At 36.3% G+C, this 21,813-nt stretch overlaps 1 protein-coding gene, 2 long non-coding RNA genes and 1 pseudogene across 3 annotated transcripts; all 4 read left to right on the top strand.

The window, feature by feature from the left end:
- Positions 1–53: 53 nt before the first annotated feature.
- Positions 54–9,804, top strand: LOC148997545 (uncharacterized). The gene is made up of 4 exons (XM_089120090.1): positions 54–108; positions 327–811; positions 926–1,012; positions 7,310–9,804. Exons 1-4 carry the CDS (start codon positions 54–56, stop codon positions 9,452–9,454), a joined length of 2,772 nt encoding a protein of 923 aa, XP_088976216.1. The 3' UTR covers positions 9,455–9,804.
- Positions 9,805–11,702: 1,898 nt separating this feature from the next.
- LOC148997544 (uncharacterized) lies at positions 11,703–14,381 on the top strand (annotated as a pseudogene).
- Positions 14,382–15,697: 1,316 nt separating this feature from the next.
- Positions 15,698–17,442, top strand: LOC148997543 (uncharacterized). Its single transcript, XR_016147361.1, has 3 exons — positions 15,698–16,414; positions 17,204–17,264; positions 17,380–17,442. It is a non-coding gene; the product is annotated as an uncharacterized LOC148997543 (long non-coding RNA).
- Positions 17,443–17,803: 361 nt separating this feature from the next.
- On the top strand, positions 17,804–18,994 carry LOC148997542 (uncharacterized). The gene is made up of 4 exons (XR_016147353.1): positions 17,804–17,843; positions 18,046–18,215; positions 18,679–18,743; positions 18,899–18,994. It is a non-coding gene; the product is annotated as an uncharacterized LOC148997542 (long non-coding RNA).
- The last annotated feature ends 2,819 nt before the right edge of the window (positions 18,995–21,813 follow it).

Raw genomic sequence — 21,813 nt, 5'->3', positions numbered from 1 at the left:
TCATTCGCTGCAGTTGGCGCGTTGATTGCGCATGCGTATTACAAAACGTCGTCATGCGTCACAAGATCAAAGCGCGCGCGGTTCTCTTCCTCGTCCTGTGTTGTACATGTTAGTTTGGCACGTTGGTTTCGATGGAAAGATACGATTTTAGACTCAACTCTTCGGTTTTATCTGAGGTACAAAGCTTGCTTTAATTTAACCAGAAACAATGATTTGGCGCTGCGTCATTTGTTATGTATTTGTGGCTCTTTCTCTCAAATCTTTATTGAGTCACATCAATTTTGCACATAGTCGTAGTCCAGATTTCCGCCTGGTTTGTGGAATAGATGGGTGCACTAAAGAGTACAGAGTCTACAACTCTTTTTGGTATCACATCAGACGAACACACTCACAATATCTAGATGGCGTGGGTAGAAGCAGATCACATCGGAGAGAGAGGTCAGCCAGTGAACCTCCTAGAAGAACAGTGAATGGCAACAACTTGTGGGCATATAGTGGACCAACGGCGGTGGATACTCAGGAGGATACTCGCAACTCAAGTAACAGTTCGGATAATGAAACGACATTGGGTAGTAATGTGGATCTACAACCGTCTCTTGCTGATCCTGTGGAACATTTTGGTGATTTTGATGCGTTTGACACTGGTGAAACAGTTTTCGCTGGCTTAAGCAGTAACACCGTTTTACAGTCGCCTCAGAACCCGGGCCCACAGGATGTACCGAATGAAACCTCGGATTCGAATCCCTCTCTACTCGTTCCAAACAGGCCTTCAGATGACTCCTGTTCTTCACGCCTCCCCCAAGAAACCACGGTAAATTAATAAGTTCTTATGTTGTTAATATCATAGCAGTAGCAGTAGTCTCTTATGTAACAGTATTATACATTAAATATAGTATTTAATATTTAATGTTTTCTTCGTGTTTAGAATGATGAATTATCGAGTGATGATGTGCTATCCAGACATGCCGCTTCTATTGTGATGACTGCTAGAGAGAAACACCATCTCTCACAGGTGAGTATCAGTAAAATAACGCGTGTGTGTGTTTGTTTTACATGCGTAACGTTTTTGAAAGAAGTCTCTTAAATGCTCAAGCCAGCATTGATTTGGTCAAATATACAGAAAAAAACATAATACTGTAAAATATAACAATATGCAATTATAACTATCTTTTTAAATATACTTAAAAAATATAATGTCTTTTTTTGTGAATCAAAGCCATATCCAGTATATACACCATTGCAAGTCCAGTAGCGGCTTCTGATAATAAATTTAGGTGGGGATTCTGAATGGTATTGTGGGCGATTTGAACGATTCTGATTTCAGTTCTTTTAGATTCTGATTCTTTGAGGGGTGGGGTCAAAACACGTCACTTCACAGAGGAAAATTTTATTTTGATTCAATAATGAGTTTTAGTTTTGTATTTAAAGGCACACCGCAAACTTTTGGCCACTGGGGCGCTCGACCTGTAACTTTCACGTCTAGCGCCTCTAGAGGCCACAAGCGGAGGAGAAAACCCACGTAATATAAAAATGTGTATAAGAGTGTTTCAGGTAGGGGTGTGCTAAAATATCGATATGGTGATATCTCACAATATTTACTCCCGCGATCGATTCTCGATGCGCTCTTGCCAAGTATCAATCTTAAAAGCCGTCATAAAACGCACACGCTCTATTCATTATCCGAGTTGACTATCATGAGGCACACACGCAATGTCTCTCGCTCACTCCCTCTCTGCCGTGTGTGTGCGCTATGTTATCTGCGCAGTATGTTCTGTCTCACATGCGCGCTCTAGATTCCGGGAGATTTGAACTAATTTGTGGTCATTAGGGAGACACTTCCGGGAGACTTGGGATGTCTGGCTTTGCAAAAGTCCGCTACACGGGAAAGACGACCACATGCACAGACACCTCACGCGTCATCACCCGGAGCTCTGTGAGAAAGCCGTGGTTGGTTCTGGCTCGAAGCCAACACACCCCGGCGTAAACATTTTTATTACTACTGATTAGGGCTGGGCGATATGGACAACAAAATTACGATAACATTTTTTTATATCAGTCGATATCGAAATGTATCACGGTAAATGTCAAATTTTTATTTCTTTTAAGTTTGAAGGCAGATTTTTGCTCTTAAGTGAAAGTTGTAGAAACCAGAGCATTAATTGTGGTTTTAAACTACTCTTTATTGTCAGAAGATATCATGACAAACAGGTGAACATTTCACAAATCTCAGGTAGAACATTCAAATGTGTAATTTTTTCCTTAACAAAATAAATATCTTAATAGAAAAATTAATTTCTTAGTTTCTGCATGTGTTAATGGGATGTTTCTTCAGCACAGTTTGCAGTGCAGGCTGCAATATTAATATTACATGTTTTGTCTCGAAACGCATTTGACAGTGAGTTGACAGTAGTATTATCTTGAGTTAGGATGCAGATTTAAGTTAAATTTATGTTCATTTACAAAAACAGTAAAATCTGTTAAAAAAAATTAATGACCTCAATTTCATTTGGTAAAATGTAATATTCTGACTGTTTTAATTTTATTAAAATTAATTGGTCATCCATTATCATGCATTTAGATCATGATAACCACAGATAAAACCAGGCATAGCCTATAGCATATAGCATAGCCGTTTTTTTGCGCATAAACATTATCGAACATGTATCAAACTCTTGATATCGTTGTATCAAGTAAAAATTATATCGCAATCTATTATTGTTATTGTTTTATCGCCCAGCCCTACTACTGATTGCAGCAATGTTACACTAAAATAGTGTCTTGACTGTTTTGTTGCAACTGATAAGAAAAAAAATTAGAAAAAAAAATGTATTTCTTAAAACATGATATATTGTGAGTTATTGATAATATATCGATTATCGCAGTATCACCCATATCGTGAAATTATCGGTATCGTGAACAATGTATAGCATATCGTATCGTGAAGTACCCAGCAATTCCCAGCCCTAGTTTCAGTCGAGAATGTAGTTTATGTAGTAATGTTTAAATCTCAAATCTGTGGTTCATTTATAAAGATAGCACCTATTTTAAAAATGAATCTGACGTTTGCGGAGTTGTGAGATCCAGGCGATCACTGGGCGTTCAGCGCTCATTAACCCCTACTGGAACAGCTTTTCCTCGGCTAGTCCTTCTGTTTGCCACTGGCTCTGATGTCTCTAGTCTAGTGGTTAAACATGAGATTATATAATTCATCTTGTGTATAAGTCGATCTTTGGTCTCATTAATCTATAGTTTGTTTCATGGCAAAACGTTTTGGCTGACTTTTAGGCTAGTTACTTTTATACTGTATATTATTGATCATTAAAACTGACATTTAACAAAAAGAGACAGGGTTGTGTAATCTTATTTTATATATTTGATAATATATAGAATATTTTTAATTTTTTTTTTACTATAGGCTAGGCCTACATTCTTTTCACTGTACATATTTATGTATAATAAAATAAAATGACACAACCCTGTCTGTTTTTGAAATGTCAGTTTTAATGATCAATAATGTTTCATATTTTTAAAATGAAAAAAAAAAAGCTGGGTTGTGTTTTATATTTCTTGTTGTTTTAAATATATGCAGTAAAGATAATCAATGTACGCACTGCCTGAACCAGATTTGTGTGGCCATTAATATGTTTAAGATTTGTTTTAAATGAAAAGAGGCAGAGTAGTGTTTTATACCATATTTTGTTTTATTGTTGCCTAAAATATAGATAAATAGATAACCGGTGTAGCCAGAGCGAGCTGAGTGACACGATCAAGAATGCACTGTTCCATTTGCAGAATAACCAAACTTGCTCCTCTCGTCGACCTTGGCAAGTCCGAACTACCAAGGATGCAAGTCCGAAGTTTGCGTACCTGGTATTGAGAAACGGCCTGTGTGTGCAGACACACAGTGACGGCCGTAAAGCGATACGTTCTCCAGGCGTTCTCCAGGGCACATGACCTGGTCAATGGTCTTCTCCAAACTTACATAGGCGGTATTTCAAGAGGGCAGCCCTGCTCGTTCCATTGATAGTGTCAAGCACTTTATATTGGCCTGAGGATTCATTTAAAATAACTCGTATGCGTCAACTCTTTAGGTCAAAAGGTTCACGGTGTGCCTTTAAATATTTAATGCGATTTCAGTATCCGTTAAGTCCTGTCTATTACACACACACGACCCACAGAAAAGACGCGCGTCTGTATCGAGTTAACTTTCGGGCTTGAACAAACCATAACACACAAATTATGCCAGAATGTCTGTTTTTTTGTGTACAGCTTAGGAACGCTCAACGACTGTCAGAATTCGCTCACTCATTTTCATTCACTCCTTTAGTGAAGAGTATTAGTGGACTAACGTAGGGAATAGGCCAAATTTAGTGAATGAGGGTTTAGAGGGCGATTTCGGATTCAACCAGTGAAAAATAGAGGACGCTGACGGACAGGACCGAGCAGGTAATATTTAATATGAAACAAAGTCTCCACTTTCAAATTTGGTCAAAGAAAATTAAACAATAGGGCTAACGTTTTGTAGCTCTCTGATGTGTCGTGAAAGATTGCCTCAGTTAAAGCCAAGTTCAAATCCACCGACGTTAATCTGTGAAGTGCACACTGCTACACCAGCTTTTTATAAGCAATGTAAAAAAAATATTTTAGTTTTCAAATTAGCGGCAATTCAGGGCACAGTAACAAAACAGGGCTGCTCTGCCCGACCGCATCGTTATGCATGTCTGTGCAAATGCGCACATTTTTCGTTTGCCTTTAAAATAGCGATGTAAAAGCCTCCGCTGATGATACCGGTGTTGTTGCGCGTTGATTAACCGGTGGGAAAATATCATCACCATCACATCCCTACCGTGCTTCTTGGTTGCAACAGAACACGCGGGCGCCGCAAGCACTTTCATAAATCCGGTGGCCACTATGGACCAAAAGTTGCCAATTTGGAACCGATGATCGGAATCGAAAACAAATGTTCCAATGGCATCGTTATTTTTTAAACAGTTCCAAGTTGGAACCGGTTCTCGATGCCCAACTCTACCGGTAGCCTGGTTAAAACCAGACCATTCTCAGTAGATTCTCAGTGAGTTATGGTCTGGCAAAGCTTCATAGACAAATCATTTCCAAAGGGACGTCACCAACGGACGTCGCTCAAATACCTCTGGATGCAATTGGATCGACCTAAAACCAATCAGAGCAATGCAGGAGACGATTATGAATGGAGAGCGACAGAGAAACATGTGTTCTTTGCTCGGGTTTTAACAAAAAGGAAATGTTCAAATCGCTTAAAACAGATGCGATAGCTGATTCAAACCATTCGAACAAGTGATGTTCCACGGCAGCTTCCATCTTTGTAATGTACAAAATCTATTTCACTGTCCCTGCGTTGTTGTCATCGTGTAAAGCCCGCCCTAACATTTCTGATTGGTGCCTCGATTTTGACGGATTAGAAATGGGATTGAATGAGCTCTTTGCCGGACTTGCTTGCAGAGCAAATCTAAATTTGCCGGAAGTTGTCTGGGTTTTCCCAGGCTAGGCTACCGGAATATCTGATTAACCTATGATTGATTGACAAATGGCTCCACAGATTAAAATCAATCAGCATGATCAAAAATATGACTGCGCAAGTTTTTCTTTAAAATAGCTAGTAAATAATGTGAATAAAGGGAGGCATTTGATTACACTATTTCAGATAGCCCATCGGGCAGGCCGGTTATGCATTTTGGTAGCCCGACTGGAAAACACAATATCCCCGGGACGCCGGGCTAGCGATTTTGCGAGCCCTGAGGCTATTTACAAGAGCACGTTTAAATTAATTGATTTATGCTTTTGCTTATTTGATGGTGAGTTATTTTTTGTATAAGAATTTGGCCCGCTGTTGCTTAATATTAGCACATTTTTCGATGACCACATTAAGCACTTGACATTGTTTCTCAGAAATGTTTTAATTTGTTTAAGGGTAGTGCTGCACGATTTATAATTTTGCAATTGCGATGTCATGTCTATACGATTATTTTACGCAAAACGATGAGATTTTATGAAATAAATAAATTTGGGCTGTCATTGTTAACGCATGCAATTATTTTTTTGTCCAGTTTAACGTGTTAAAATATTTTATGCATTACCACAGCATCCGTTTATTTTTGTCATCCTTTGGCTAGTGTTACACTATATGATCCCGCTTTTATTCATGCAAATGCTTTTAAACCATTTGTGTGCGACAAGACATAAGATTGCACTGCTAGTGAATGTCCTAACTATGACACACCCACACAGAAACATGAGCGCCAGTATCGTCCATACAGACAGCACGCCAGAATACGGTTCTCTTTCGTGCATGAACTTACAAGAACACACAAGTATGGCAAAATGTCTGTTTTGTTGAGTATCTTAATAACATAAAAGCAGTCTTATGATGAACATGAAGAGTTGTGAGAGAATGAGGCGCGTGTGGAAAAAATGCAGGGTGCTGTTGAGCTTGGGAGGGCTCAGAGACCCACTGCCCCACTGAATGCAATGACTGAAATCCATAAGATATCCAACCTGTCAACCCAAGCCATTCATTAAATTTCACGTTATGACTTAAAATAGCCTAGAAACTCATAAATAAAATGATGAACATAATTACGAGTTAGAGTTTTAAGATTAAGTTTATCTAGAGTTCTCTCTTTTCAAGTGGTTGAAAATTGCCCCTACTGTGGCCCACCTGCTCCAGTCTTCAGTGTCACATGATCCTCCAAGATCTAATATGCTGATTTATCATCCATGTTGGACACAATTGTGCTGCTTGATTTTTTTTTTCTTTTCTTTTTTTTTTTTAATAACCTGTGATACTTTTTTTTTTTGTATTTTTGGATGAATAAAAAGTTAAAGAACAACATTTATTAAAATCAAAATCGTTTGTAACAATATACAGTACCATTCAAAAGTTTGGGGTCAGGTTTTTTTTAAAATACTTTTATTCAGCATGGATGTTTTAAAGTGATTTTAAAAAAGTGATGGTAAAGACTCTAGATTTCTATTTTGAATAAAAATGAATGGGATGCCAGCTAAACTGATGGCTGACAGACATTGTCTATCGGCCCAACCCAAGTGTGTATATATACTCATCTTCTGTTTTTTTATTTTTTTTATTTTATAAATAATATATACCTTACAAAATGCCCCATAAATTATAGCTCTAAAATTAGTATGGGCCACTATTAAAACTTAAAACAACTGTGTTGCTGAGACGCATTAATGATCTATCAGTGTTTTCATTCAGTGATGTTGTAATGTTCAGTGTATCTCCCAACTAATTAATGTTCCTTTTTTTTTTCAGAGCGGTGTTAATGATGTTGTGGCAGCAGTTCAAGAGTATCAAGCTCAGTTACTGAACAGCTTGAGGAGTCAGCTACAAACAGTATTCCAAAGACATGCAGGAAGTGAACTTCAGCAAGAAGCTTTGGGACTCTTTGACTCTTTTAAAGATCCATTTGCCGCAGTTTCAACATCATATAGACAGGACAGTGTCATAAAAGAAAAATTCAATTTTGTGGAAGCAGAAGAGGTTTCAGTTGGATTGGCAATTTGTTGTCAGAAAAGAGATAAAAGAAGAGATCTTGCTATAAAAAACAAATGTTTCTATTATATACCCCTGATAAAGAGTTTAGAACAATTACTGTCTCATCCCAAAATCTTTGCCATGATAAATAGTGGATCCAAGAAATGCAGTGGTGGATATTTTTATGACATCATAGATGCTGAACTCATGCTGTCACACCCTTTATTTTCTTCTAGACCCTCTGCTTTACAGATAATCCTTTATTCGGATGAAATCGAAATTTGCAATCCCCTTGGGTCTCATGCCTCAAAGAATAAATTGCTCATGTTTTACTACACTTTGGGAAACATTAATCCAAAGTACAGGTCAAAATTAGCTTCAATCCGCCTTCTTGCCATTGCGAAGCAAAGTGAACTCTCAGAATGTGGAGTTGATGCCATATTGGCAAGATTGCATGAGGACTTGGTAAAGCTATATAATGGTGTGAAAATTCATCTTGCAAGTGGTGAACATGAACTATATGGTGCAGTGGTTTCCATTTGTGGAGATACTTTAGCTCAACATGAGTTGTGTGGATTTAAAGAGGGCGTGGGCTTTGCGTACAGTAAATGCAGACATTGTGAATGTTCTTTTGAGGACATGCAAATGTTTTTTAATGAAGATAACTTTGAGCAAAGGACCCTAGAAAGACATATTCGACAGTGCAGTGACATTGAGAAAGCCAGCACTGAGTATCTCAGGAACAGCCTTAAAACTACATACGGAATAAACCGAAGGAGCAAAGTAATGGATTTCCCTGCCTTCAATTTAATCCAACAAACACCTCAAGATATAATGCATGTCATTCTCGAGGGCATTGCTCCTTTGGAAATTAAGTGTATGTTGAAACAATTGGTTCTTTTGGGACAACTGGACCTAGATGCTTTCAATTCTGATATCATTGGTTTCCCATACTCTCCACAAGATACTAGAGATAGACCAAGCCCTATTGCGTACAGTACATTAGCTTCCAATGACAACAAACTGAAACAGTCATCAGGTCAAATGCTTGTTTTACTCAAAATATTGCCATTTCTGTTGGATGTGATTAGAGGTACTGCTTATTTATCATTCATTCTTGAGCTTCTGGAGATAGTTCAAATTTTGTTTTCACCAGTTATTTGCCTTGAGACTATTGACAAGTTGAAAGTACTTATTGAACAGCATCTTAAACATTTTAAGGACCTTTTCTCAGAGAACAACATTACACCTAAACAACATTACTTGATTCATATTCCATCCCAGATTAAACTGTTGGGACCAATGGTACGTCACATGTGCATGAGATTCGAATCCAAACATTGTTTTTTTAAAAAATGGGTTTCAAAAGTAAATTTCAAAAATGTATGCAAGTCCTTGATTAAGCATAACCAAATGTTTGAATGCTGTCAGAATGTAAACAATTCCGATCACCCTATTTTTTCCAGCGAATGTGTATTGGGACCAGTATCAGAAGTAAAAAACATGCCATATTTAACAGGAAAAGTAAGGGACTACTTCGGAGTTGATCAGATAAGCCATGCAGTGTCTGTTAAGTGGATTACTTTGAATGGTAACAAATACATTCGTGAAAAATCATTACTTGTGTGTATGGCAAATGCTAGTAGCCTACCTGAATTTGGACTTGTGAGGAACATATTTGTCATAAATTCTTCTTTGTATTGTTTTGAGTGTCAGATGTTGAGTACAGTCTGTTTTGACAGAGACTACATGTCTTATAAAATTGAGGTTCCCAACTTGGCAGAGGCAACTGAACTGGTAAATGCAGACAACCTTGTAGACTTCACACCGTATTACAGTTTCAGTCACAGGGACGTTACATATGTCCCTATGAAGTATTACCTTGGAGATGTAATTGAATTACATAAAGCCTCAAATGTGTGAGGAAGTTATGGGAGTGTTCTATAAATTACATACAGTTTTGGCTGTATAATTGTTTTTGTCTTTCATTTATCATTGTGATGTTTTGAAATATTCTTGGTTCAATTCAAGCTAAGCTCAATCAACAGTAGAATGTTGATCAACTTTTTTAAGAAGAAAATGTTAAATCTGTTATTTTTGTGCTCAACATTACACAACAAATGCTGCTGATGATTTTAACCTGTTTTGAACCCAGAATATTCCTTGTATAAAGAGATTGTATAACGATTGTATAAGTATGCTCATGTAAAGTGCTGTCTGTTTTGACAGCCACAGAGATACAAAAATATGTAAGTGTATTGTTCTACACATGAAATTCAGTGTTGTATGTTTTTGTTGATATGAAATTTAGTAAATCAGAATCAAACCACTGTTTGACCAAGTGTTTATGTTCACACAAACATTTTGTCTTCATTTAATTTTCAAATACCTGAACAGACACAAAGGAGATGACTAACAAAACAAAAGCATAAATCTTTGAGCTTTCTTAATTTAAGATTCTTGAAATTAGAATTTGTAGGGGGTGTTATTATTCTTAAAATTAGCACAAATATCTAATTGAACATAAACAAAAACTTGCACTTTATAACTCTCACTTGTTTCTTGTAAAATCTACCTCAATATGAGTTAAAATGTACTTGTCAAGATCGAAGAAGACTGATTTTCTTGTATTAAGATTTAAAGTCTTGTGTGCAATGCATTATATAAGACTTTTTATCTTTCATGGCTAAAAACAAGATGTATTTTCTAGAAATAAGTTTTTTTTTCCTTTCTTAGATTTCAGTTTTTGCAGTGTAGTGCTGCTCTCGTCCCCCTCTCCTGTGTTGTACCGTCACGTGATTCACCACTAGCGCGCTCCAGGACTACCACCAGTGAGGCGTGCGCGGCCGCGCATTTCTAGTCTACAGCAGCACAATCAGAGGCATTGAAGAGGCATCCACCTTAATTATTAAAAAGTATCGGTATTGGTATCGGCGATACTGGCCCTGTATTTACTTGGTATCGGTTCGATACCAAATCTAGCGGTATCGCACACCTCTACCAGCCATAGGTATCAAGTGACGCCCTCATCCAAAGGCAGGGCGGGGATATGCAGCTCATTTGCATTAAAGTGGCAAGCCTCAAAACAGCTCATTTTCAAACAGGCCCCAAAATGACATTTTCAAATGGTTATAATAAATTAACTGTGGGGTATTTTGAGCTGAAACTTAACAAATACATTCTGGGGACAACCAAGACCAATATTACATCTTGTAAAAAGGGGCATAATAGGTGCCCTTTAACACCGTGGCTAGACTAACAAATAAACAGGCATCACCAGAGCAAAATATACTGTTACAGTCTAGTAGTAACCCAGCAAGCAATAGCCGTCATTTCAACGTCTCGGTTAAATATAGACCCAATATAGTCCAGCTATGTGTAGCCCACTTCTAGCCTAAATATCATTAAATCTGGTTACAAGTCATTTTTTCCTAAATAACTACACTGTAAAACCCAACAAGTTCAGCTAACTCATTTCTTTTGATGTAACTGATTACCTAAAATAATTTAAGTTTATTAAAAACAATAGTTATGAGTTCTCTGAACTTATTTTCATTGATTCACTAAAACAATAATAATTCTGAATACACAATTAAACTTTACACTGCATTTAAATACTAAATAAAGCTAAAAGTTCACTTTATTGAGTAAAAACAGTGAAATGACAAACTTTAAATGAACTTAGAGCGCCTGCAATTACTGCTAGCTCACAACATCACACAAAGTCAAATCCAATGAGTTAAGCTAACTCATAACTTTTGATGTAACCGATTACATAAATTAATTTAAGTTTATAAGAAAACAAAAGTTATGAGTTCTCAGATTTTTTTTCAGTTGAGTGATTAATTAGGTGATTAGTTAAGTGATTAATTAAGTGATGGTTGAGGATTAGAGATGAACACCTGCCGTTAATCAGCAGAATCACTGAAGGAAAGATGAACACAAGAACTACAACTGACTTCCAACCACAACATTCAATGAAATCAACTGAAGATGATATGTTTAAACCTCTAAAGATCTCAGCAGAGGAGTATTGAACATCTCCACAAACAGCACCAGCTTCACTTATTATCAACCAGTTTGAGTTTTATCATGCGTCTACAGAAGTTTTTATTGTGAATGTACAGAGGTCGAGATGAAGATGATTTATTGAGTTTTATTTAAAGACACCATGATAGTGGTCAGTGTTTGCTTTAATTGGGCTCTTGACCCTTGACTGTATAATACAAGTTGTTCCTCTGGCTGCTGTAACTGAGTGTTTATGACACTCATTTGTTATGGCTCAAAAGACAGTGTGAGCATGTGGTTGTGTTTTGACAATGATTTATGAAATTATGAATCATCATTTAGTGTCGTGATTATCTGATCTCTGATTAAAATTTCTCTTTTTAAGTTACAGTGATTCTGCTGTAAGGCCAAATGTTGTGACAATCAGATTTTAAAAACATCTATGGTATCATGCTGACTTACACAGACATCAAGAATCAGTATATGAATCTCAACAGTGGTGACCTTTCAAAAACGAGTCATGCTGCAATGAATGCTGAAAGCCGTGTATGAGTTGTGTATTATGGTATTACCCAGCATGCATTGCAGCATGAATTGTTTTTTCAAATGGTCACCATTCTTGAGATTCATAGACTCAGACTCAGATTCCTGAGTCTTGATGTCTGTGTTATTCATTGTAATGCAATTTTTTTTGTGTGCACAAATTGTCTGTAAAATCCTCCAAATTATTTTAAAACCTTGTTTTATTTTATACTATAGTATTACAGTTATGAATTAAACTAAGAACATTACCCTTTTAATCAGACCTTAGATTCTGATAGAGATCAGTCAGCCAAGTCACTAGATGATGATGATCATCATCATCATCATCAGCATCCCTTGACCAACATCACCTTATCATACTTTTCCTTGACCTTTCTGCCATAACACATGTGTTATAAAACAAGTAATTACAGCAGCCAAAGAAGAGCATATGTGCAAATGTCAAGCGTCAAGAGACCAACTAAAGCAAACGCTGATCTCCATCACGGTGTCCTTAATCCTTTTTTCTCTTTCCTTCAGTGATTCTGCTTATTAATAGCAGGTGTTCATCACTAATGCTCAATCATCTCTTAATTAGTAACTTAACAATACAAGTATTATTCAATTATCTTTCTGGGATCAAGAATGTTCCATAACACATAACTTTTGAGTTCTGTTTCAGTCTTTGTGTCCACATAGCTTTCGGTAATATTTGAGCCCAGTAAACTCAATTTATTTTAGTGAAAACAACTGTTTGGTTTTACAGTGTATCAATATAGATGGTCTGCCAATATTCAAGTCGAGTAAAACACATTTTTGGCCTATTCTAGCTAAATTTTCTAAATTTGAGCCATTTCTGGTTGGTCTCTATTATGGAAATAGCAAGCCCGAGCCTGTTCATGACTATCTTCGTGATTTAATAGCAGAATTGCAGGTGCTTATGCGTAATGGTGTCCTCCACAAAACCACAGTGCACAAAGTAACTCTGCGTGCATTCGTATGTGATGCTCCAGCAAGAGCATTTCTAAAGTGCATCAAAAGCCATAATGCCTTGCACGGATGCGAGCGTTGTCTTTCAGTGGCCACATCAGTTGAGGGCAGGGTTGTCCACTTAAATACAGCGTCTTGTGAGAAACTCACTGATGATAAATTCAATCAATTGCAGTATCCTAACCATCAGAAGGAACCTACACCTCTAGCCCAAATCGGAATCAAATGTGTCACACAATTTCCTCTTGACCACATGCACCTCATTTTTCTCGGAGCTGTGAAAAGATTACTTACTTTTTTGTTGCGAGGCCCAGTTATTTGCAGGTTGCAAAAAAAGCAGACTGAAAAAATCAGCGATAAGTTGATCAAACTGAAAGGAGCTATGCCTGTAGAGTTTGCCAGGCAGCCAAGATCTCTGTCCGAACTTGATCGCTGGAAAGCAACTGAACTTTGGCAATTTCTGCTGTACACAGGACCACTTGTGTTACAGGATGTTCTCTCTCAGGACCATTACCATCACTTCCTGTCATTAACAATTGGTATGTCTATTCTCTTGGATGATGATGATGCCAGAAGAGGACACTACCTGGAATATGCCCAAAACCTGCTGGAACACTTTGTGGATACCTGTCCTGAACTGTATGGGGAAACTTTCCCAACATACAACATCCACTCCATCAAACACATTGCTGATGATGTTTTCAACTACAAATGCTCCTTGAACGAGTTGCCCTGCTTTCCGTTTGAGAACCACCTTCAGTCCATAAAAAAATGGTCAGAAATAGCAAAAATCCAGTTGCCCAGGTCACTAAAAGATTGGCTGAAAAAGCAAATACACAGGAACACATGAAGCTTTCGAGGCGCAAACCGTACTCCATATCAGCCAAGGGACCAAATCACTGCTTCCTTTTGGAGACTGAGCAAATTGTGTTTGTGAGGGAAAAGCGTCATGATGGAATGTTGGTTGTGGATGTTCTTGACCCAAAGATCACCATGCAGCTTTTTGATCTACCCTGTGAGTCAAAGCTGATTAACATCACGTATGTGATGGAAAATGACCTTAGCAGAGCAAAGAGGAAGCTATTGGAGGCAAAGGACCTGCATAGGAAGGCAGTGTGTTTACCACATGCACAGGGATTTGCCATATTCCCTCTCCTGCATGTCTTTAAGATGAACTGAAACTTGGTTCTGTCTTGTCAGTTAACTTTTCTGGGTGAGAATATTGCCGACGTCAATTAATATACTGACTCAAATGCCAGATGATTCTAAAAAATCTATTTTCATCATTCTTCTTTTTGATTAAGGTTATTAACAAATCTTTAAATTTGTCCAATCCACAGGCCATTATGTCTCAACGACTGAGGAATGCAGCAAAAAAGAAAGATTATACTGACTACATCCAAGGTATTTTCCATTTTTACCTTTCAGTTTCTACTACCACTTTGTTGATTCAGTTCAAAATCTCAGAATTGATTTGGAAGTACCATGGCCAAATTGGAATTTTTTTTAGATATTAGCTTAGCGGAGTCCTTGATGCCATCACCACTACCACAGTGCCGCAGGTAATTATGCTATTATTATTTTTCTTTAAAAAAAAATTTCAGACGATTGAATACATTATAACAACTTAGGATGCATTTAATTTTGTAACAAGGCTATTTTAATCAAGTCATTTGTTAAATTAAATATCATCGGGTGGCATGAGAACATATTTCAGAGAACATAGGAGCATTAACAGTCCATGTTCTGTGCTGTCACTCAGACTGCTGTGACTCTTACATTGAATGCTTTTGCGTAGTATATGATTGCTTTAAGAAATGCTATTTTTTGGATAAAAACATCAGTGTTTACATCACATTTATATTATTATTATTATATATCCCTTTCATGTTATAGTTTGTACTTTCCCTGTGCTACCCAAAAAATATGGTACGTCCTCCAAAGCTGACACTGCCTCAGGTACACAACACAACACAACATTATAGTATAATTATTTCGGTCATGTCAACATTATTAATTTAAAAATACATTTTTCTTATATATATATATAATATATCTTTTGGAAGTAAATAATAATTTTTGCTACCAATAATAATTATTTTTAGGTACAAAAAATAACAATGGGAGCAAGCTGATGAAGAGGGTCCATTCAAAAATGGGTGAGGTCCTTAATCTTAATTGTAAACTAAGAGGTTATGGATATTGGCCATTTCATTAATTTGTTTTTGCGATATTTTGTAATATTAAAAGGAGCATTTCTCCTTCAATCGCTTGGCTTCTAATGGTGAAATGTCTATGTACTTGAGCAATACAAATTAAAAACTTAATTACTGTTATTGTAAGTGTTTGAATGACAGGCATTATCTGTAAATAACTTTGCTTTAAAATCTTTTATTATGATTTTTCTTATTTTGCTAGTTCCAGTTGAAAACTTTTCTGAGGACCTTTTTGCAACTCCACCTACCGCAAAACGTTGTAAGTATACTTTTTCGGAAATATAAATACATAATGTTTGCTAATTTTTATATCTACTACATTAATTTAAAGTTTAGACTACCTTGCATATTATACAAATTTTAACAATGTGTACATGGTGGTAGTAGTGATTTATTTTTTTATTTTATTTAAATGTTTCATTAGGTACTCGTATAAGTCCATTGGATGACCACGAAATGTCTACACAACCAAGTATGATATTTAATGTAGACATAAATGTAAATTTAGTTTATTAGATGTTGTTGTGCTGTATTAACAGGGCACATTTAACTTATTATGCTGCAATCAGCTGCCTTCTACTAATTTCTCAATTAATCAAGTGTAAATTGTATTTCAAAACAAGCACTGATCATTCACCAATGGCTTCTGACTGTGATTCTTGCAATAAACTAACAAAAAATAATTTACAGTATTGTTTTTAAATTAAACATGGAGATATTTTACACTTTATTGGATAATTTGAGAAATTATTGTAAGGTGACAGAGCACTGTACATGAAGTCAAATGTTCTCTGTTAGTAGTACAACAACGCTAAAAGGCTATTTATTTTAACCAGTAATTAATTATTTTTTTTTATGTTCTCAAACACCACAAGTCCTCTCTCCGATTCTTGAACAAAGTAAAAACAATATTCTAATTTAATAATGATACTTCAGTCTTTTAAATAAAGTATAAGTAGTTATGATTGTAGTGTACAAACAAGAGAATTGAATACCATTTCAAGACATCAGATATCTTCAGAATAGCCAAAAGTTGCATAATGGTATTTCATTCATTGCTGTTTCAAATTTGATTACACGTTGTTTTTCCATGACTACAAAGGCACTCCATGGTCTCTGGACTCCACAAAAATCGATACGCCCAAAAGTAAGTTATGATTTGATAATTGTTATTTTTTGACTCTAAAAATCCTGCAGAGAAAAATTGCATTTATTTGAGAAATTAATTTTTTATTTATTTATTTATTTCACAATAACTCAGTACATTTTACTTCAACAAAAGCAGTTGTTGGGGTATGAATAGTATAGACAGAAGCAGTATTAATTATGCAGTACATCACACATTACAATTGCAACTACTACTTTAGCACACCATAGTTCAATGTAACTTTCCCAACAACTGATCAGGAAAACAGATATATTCTATTGTGAAAATGGATCCCCAAGAAGCAATAGCTTATAAATAGGGGTCCATCCCACCACCAACACCTCCCCACCCACCTAACATTGGTAACCAGAGCGGACCGACTTAGATGCCATTAACAAATAAACTTTAAATTATGAGTATTTGGAATACAGTTACTTTCAAGAGATAAAAACAGACAGTCATTGTACCTTTGTACTTCAAATTGAATTTATCCTCATACCAAAGGAGAGGGGTTCCCTCAATACCCTCAATTATATCTCTCCAGTAATTGTTGCTTTAAGTTCTTTTTGAATATTGCTAAAGAGGCAGATTGTTTTAAATTAGGGTCCAGCTCATTCCATAATTGTGTCCATAATTAATGAGAATTCACTAAGTAAAACAAGACCCCTGTATTTATGAAAAAAAAAATTTTTTTTAATAAAATCTAATTATTTTATCTTAGGTGAATGCAATACAATGATAGACGTTACTGATCTTTATGTATTTCTAATCCAAACATGCTTTCATCAGGGACAAAGCAAGCATTCAGGGGTCGTTTTTTTGAACTTACCAAAACGCACCTCAACCCCAGGTAATGGAAAAAACAATACAGATAACTCATGACACAGCATAACATAGATTATTTTTGGGGAATGGTGAAATTGATAGACTTCTAATATATATGTATTTTTTTTATGTGATTACAGCTAGCAGGACAGAGCGCCAATCAGCCAGGACACCCAGGACTCCTCCTGGCAGAAATTCTCAAAGTTAGTATAGACACTATTTTCCAAAGTTGTCAAATACTGATGTGAATATTCCAAATAATAATATACCGATTACTTCATTACAGCTAGCAGGACAGAGCGCCAAGCAGCCAGGACTCCCAGGACTCCTCCTGGCAGAAATTTTCAAAGTTAGTATGGACATGCTTTTGAGTTGAGTTTATAGCCCGTCAAGCTCGGACGGAGCATCAGTTAAAATAACTATTTTGTATTTAACTATTTAACATATTAATTTTAATGTGTCAATGTAAATTTTGGGGTCAGCGTAACTACTTTATACCAATTAATTAGGAGAACCATTTTTTTTATGTTATTACATATCGTTTACATGTGTTTGCTACCTTGTTTTACAGACAAGCAAGACAAATTTCCAATGACAGAGAAAAGTAAGTGTCTATGGATTGTTACTAAAATATTTTTCTCGATTTTCCTGAATGTGGAAGTAAATAAAGATGCTATACTTTATCCTTTACTTTCTGGTTGATAGCTGGTTACAGTTCTTCTCCTTGTTGTCATCTATATATGAGGAGGCAGAGATGATATTTTGTATGGTATTTGATATTAACACAATGCCTTTATTGCAAATAGGATTCCAAAGAAAAGTATTGACGCTACTTATTGAAATTAAAGAAGAACTGCGAAAAATAGGAAAAAACGTGGAGCTAGACACTGTTTTCCAGATGCCTACCTTGGCCACTGAGGAGGATTTCAAAAACCTCGAGAGGCAGTTGGAAAATGAAAATATCCGGGCAGCAATGGTAACAAAACAAAACAAAAAACACTCTAAATCAACTTTTCCTCATAAAACGCTCATCTTTGACAAGTTTTTCATATATTTGAACTATAATATTGAATCTATGACTGAACAATGGCTTTTTGCATAATAAGAGACAATGAGCCCAAAAAAAAAAAAATCTTTTTCATTGTACATTAAGTACCATTTTGATTGAGTTTGAAACATTTCAAATTGATTTTATTTTTATAAAACGTTAAAAAAAATTATTTAAAATTTCAATAATTAAAATTAAAAAATTATAATGAACAATTAAACTAAATAACTGTTAGTATTAAATTAATTAATTTAATCTGCTGAAATAGAGTTTTATAGGGTTTATGATGTAAAACTTGCAGGTCAATGGGCATCAATCTTTAAGGAATACTTGTAAACTTATGCATATACTGTAATACTACCTATACTGACATTGGCATTTGTTTTTTCAGGTGGCGAAGTTGTGCAAAATCTGAGGGAAAAACCTCAAAGACAGTGCAAGAAGAATGTTAGACAGGTAAAGCCAACAAAATGTGCAACAATTATAAAATATTCTGCTTAAGCATTTAATAAGCAAATCTTTAACTTAAAAAAGACTTCCTTTAATGTTCATTCTTAAATGAACTTCTTTAACCGCAATTGTTAATCAACCTAATTTCTATTTTATTTTAGTGTTTTCACAAATTCACTCATGGCGAAATTTAACATGAAGGGGGGTGGTCCTCTGCAGAAGGAGGCTTTTCAAAACTCTGCACTATTCTCAATCATTAAAGGTATGTGTGTCTGTGTGCGCGAGGGTACCATTGCATCTAAACCAACAACATGTTTATTAGATCCAATACCCACTAAACTACTGAAAGAACTATTACCTGTAGTGGAAAAGCCTCTCCTCAATATTATTAAGGGCCAATCCCAATTCTACCCCTTACCCCTTCACTTTCCCCTTCCCCTCCGTTTTGCACGTCCACGTGAAGGGGTAGGGTTGTCCCAATTCTCTTTTGGTTGGAGGGGGAGGGCTACGGGGAAGGGCCAGAGAGCCCTTCAAACGAAGATTTTTCGGGAGCACACTTCAAACGAAGGGGTATGAGAAGTGTCACTGCTAACCCAGGCTGGCTGCCCAAGCGACAAAGGAGACCCATAAATTTAAGTATTTGTGGCTTTAATAAGTATTGTAACGACAAATAATGATTTGCTTTATGTTACATTCAATATTGTGTTCATATTTACGGTCAGTTTCTTCACAGAAACGTTTGTAAAAAAATCGCTAAAATTACTGTAGTTTGCTAACGATAGTCCCGCAACATATTTTCGTCATCTCCGTTGTTTCCTGCGAACTTCACAAGATGCAAGAAAATAGCTGTAACCCACGCGACTGAGATAACTGCAGCTGTCGACGGCATCTTGGACGTTGTGATAAACATCGGCGCATATCCTGTGACGTAGGCGCTAGCGACGACTTATAATGACGTTTAACGGAGGCGTAGTGGTGTCCCATTTCTTAGGGGAATATTTTCACCCCTACGCATTGCCACTCTGTTTCAAGGGTCAAGGGGAAGGCGAAGGGGTAGGGCTAGGGGAAAGTGAAGGGGTAAGGGGTAGAATTGGGATTGGCCCTTAATGTTAAAAGCATAGTTGACTTTAAAATGAAAATTCTGTCATCATATATACACCTTCAAGTAGTTTCAAACCTGTATGTATTTATTTCTTCTGCTGAACACAAAAGACAGTAAAATGACATTCTTCAAAATATCTTACATTGTGTTCAACAGAAAAAAATACATACAGGTTTGAAACAAGTTGAGGGTGAATATATGACAGAATTTTCATTTTAAAGTGTACTATTCATTTAATACATTCTCTCACATTCACAACTTTCTCAAATGTTTTATTATACCATTTCATTACACAGTATTGTATATATATATATAATCACAATATATTATTAAAAAATACCATCTTACCTCAAAACAGATTACAGTCTTCTGCAACATAAGAATAAAACATTTTATAAAAGAAGCTATTACATTTAAGAACAATTTCAAATATAGATTTATACATCTCATGCAGGCTGCGCCATGCAAATAAAAACACTTTAGAGCCACAGTTTTACATCACACCAATTAACAAATTTCAGCTATTTTAAACTATAATGTACATGTTTGCATCTTCAGTCAGTGGGTAGTCAAACAAAATACACACACACACACACACACACACACACACACAGTGTAGTTTACTATTTCAATTATAGATCTAACACTACTCAATACTACCAAAATAAATGTCACAATACGAGTAATTGTAGTTTACAGTACAATAATGATATTTTCAGGATTTCACACTGCGAAAATCCTTGAGAATGTGCGAGATAAAATTGTATGTGGTTACATTTTTTCGAGTACATTGTCATGTCCTGCTAACGTTAAATTCACACATGCACGAGCGCCGTTGTATCAGCAGCTGCTGTATGTTCAAAATGTACATCATGAATCCATTTTCCAAACCGTGTTTCTTTTTTACTTATCCTGAATCACTACAATACACCTATAATAAGTGTTTATAGACCATTTTACAAGATGTAAACAACACTGGTCCAGAAGCACTTCTTGTTTCAGTTTTTTAACACTACATAAAAGCTGGGATAAAATACAACCAACAAAACATTTAAAACTGAATCAAAAAGTTAAACAAACTTTCTTTAAGATGTTTTCTTTACATGTGAAATAAAGAAAACAGTTACAAACTGAAACAGGAAGTGCTTCTGGACCAGTGTTGTTTACATCTTTTGAAATGGTCTATATTCTGACTATTATTCCGATGTCAGCTCGGCTGCGGAAATGCCCAGTGCCTGCGTGACTCGCCATAGACATTAATAAATAAACTGCAACTGTCTTGCGGAAGAACATAGCCGCCGGAGCTACGTCTCTTCATTAACGAATGTAAAGTAAACGTCACGCGCATTGCACACTGATGGTAAAACCTGGGTAAAACGAGTCAACTAGGAATTAAGTCATAATAAATGTATGTTAAATGTACAGCAGTAGGGGTTCAATCTTCAACTGGCTGGCAGGAGCCGCCACTGGCAGGTCACGTGACCAATCAAATGTGCCTGATCACGGCCATTTGACTGGTTTAATCGGGATAAACGGCCCCAAAATACCAATCATACACAAAAATAAAGGCATGACATTATATTCATAATAAGAAAACAATTTATTTCCTTTTAGCGAGAGTGTCAGACAACGCGTTATATTCGCTGATCACCCGCGACTGGCTGGATGTGCGTCCAGCAAGCGTCTGCAAGCTGCCAGTCGGATCACGGCCATTTGACTGGTTTAATCGGGACCACAGTACCCAAAACAGCAATCATACACAAGAATAAAGGCATGACATTATATTCATAATAAGAAAATAATTTATTTCCTTTTAGCGAGAGTGTCAGGCGACGCGTTAGACTCGCCAGCCAGCCACTGGCAGCTCCTGCCAGCCAGTTGAAGATTGAACCCCCACTCATGTACAGTGTACGACATGTAAAAAACACAATAGGCCAACAATGTCAACATCAATTTTGTGTAGACTGACACAAT

Source organism: Pimephales promelas, chromosome 2, assembly GCF_988280905.1.
Source record: "Pimephales promelas chromosome 2, fPimPro1.hap1.1, whole genome shotgun sequence".
Taxonomy (NCBI): domain Eukaryota; kingdom Metazoa; phylum Chordata; class Actinopteri; order Cypriniformes; family Leuciscidae; genus Pimephales; species Pimephales promelas.
Note: the sequence above shows the minus strand (reverse complement) of the source record. Positions and strands in the feature narration are given on the sequence as shown.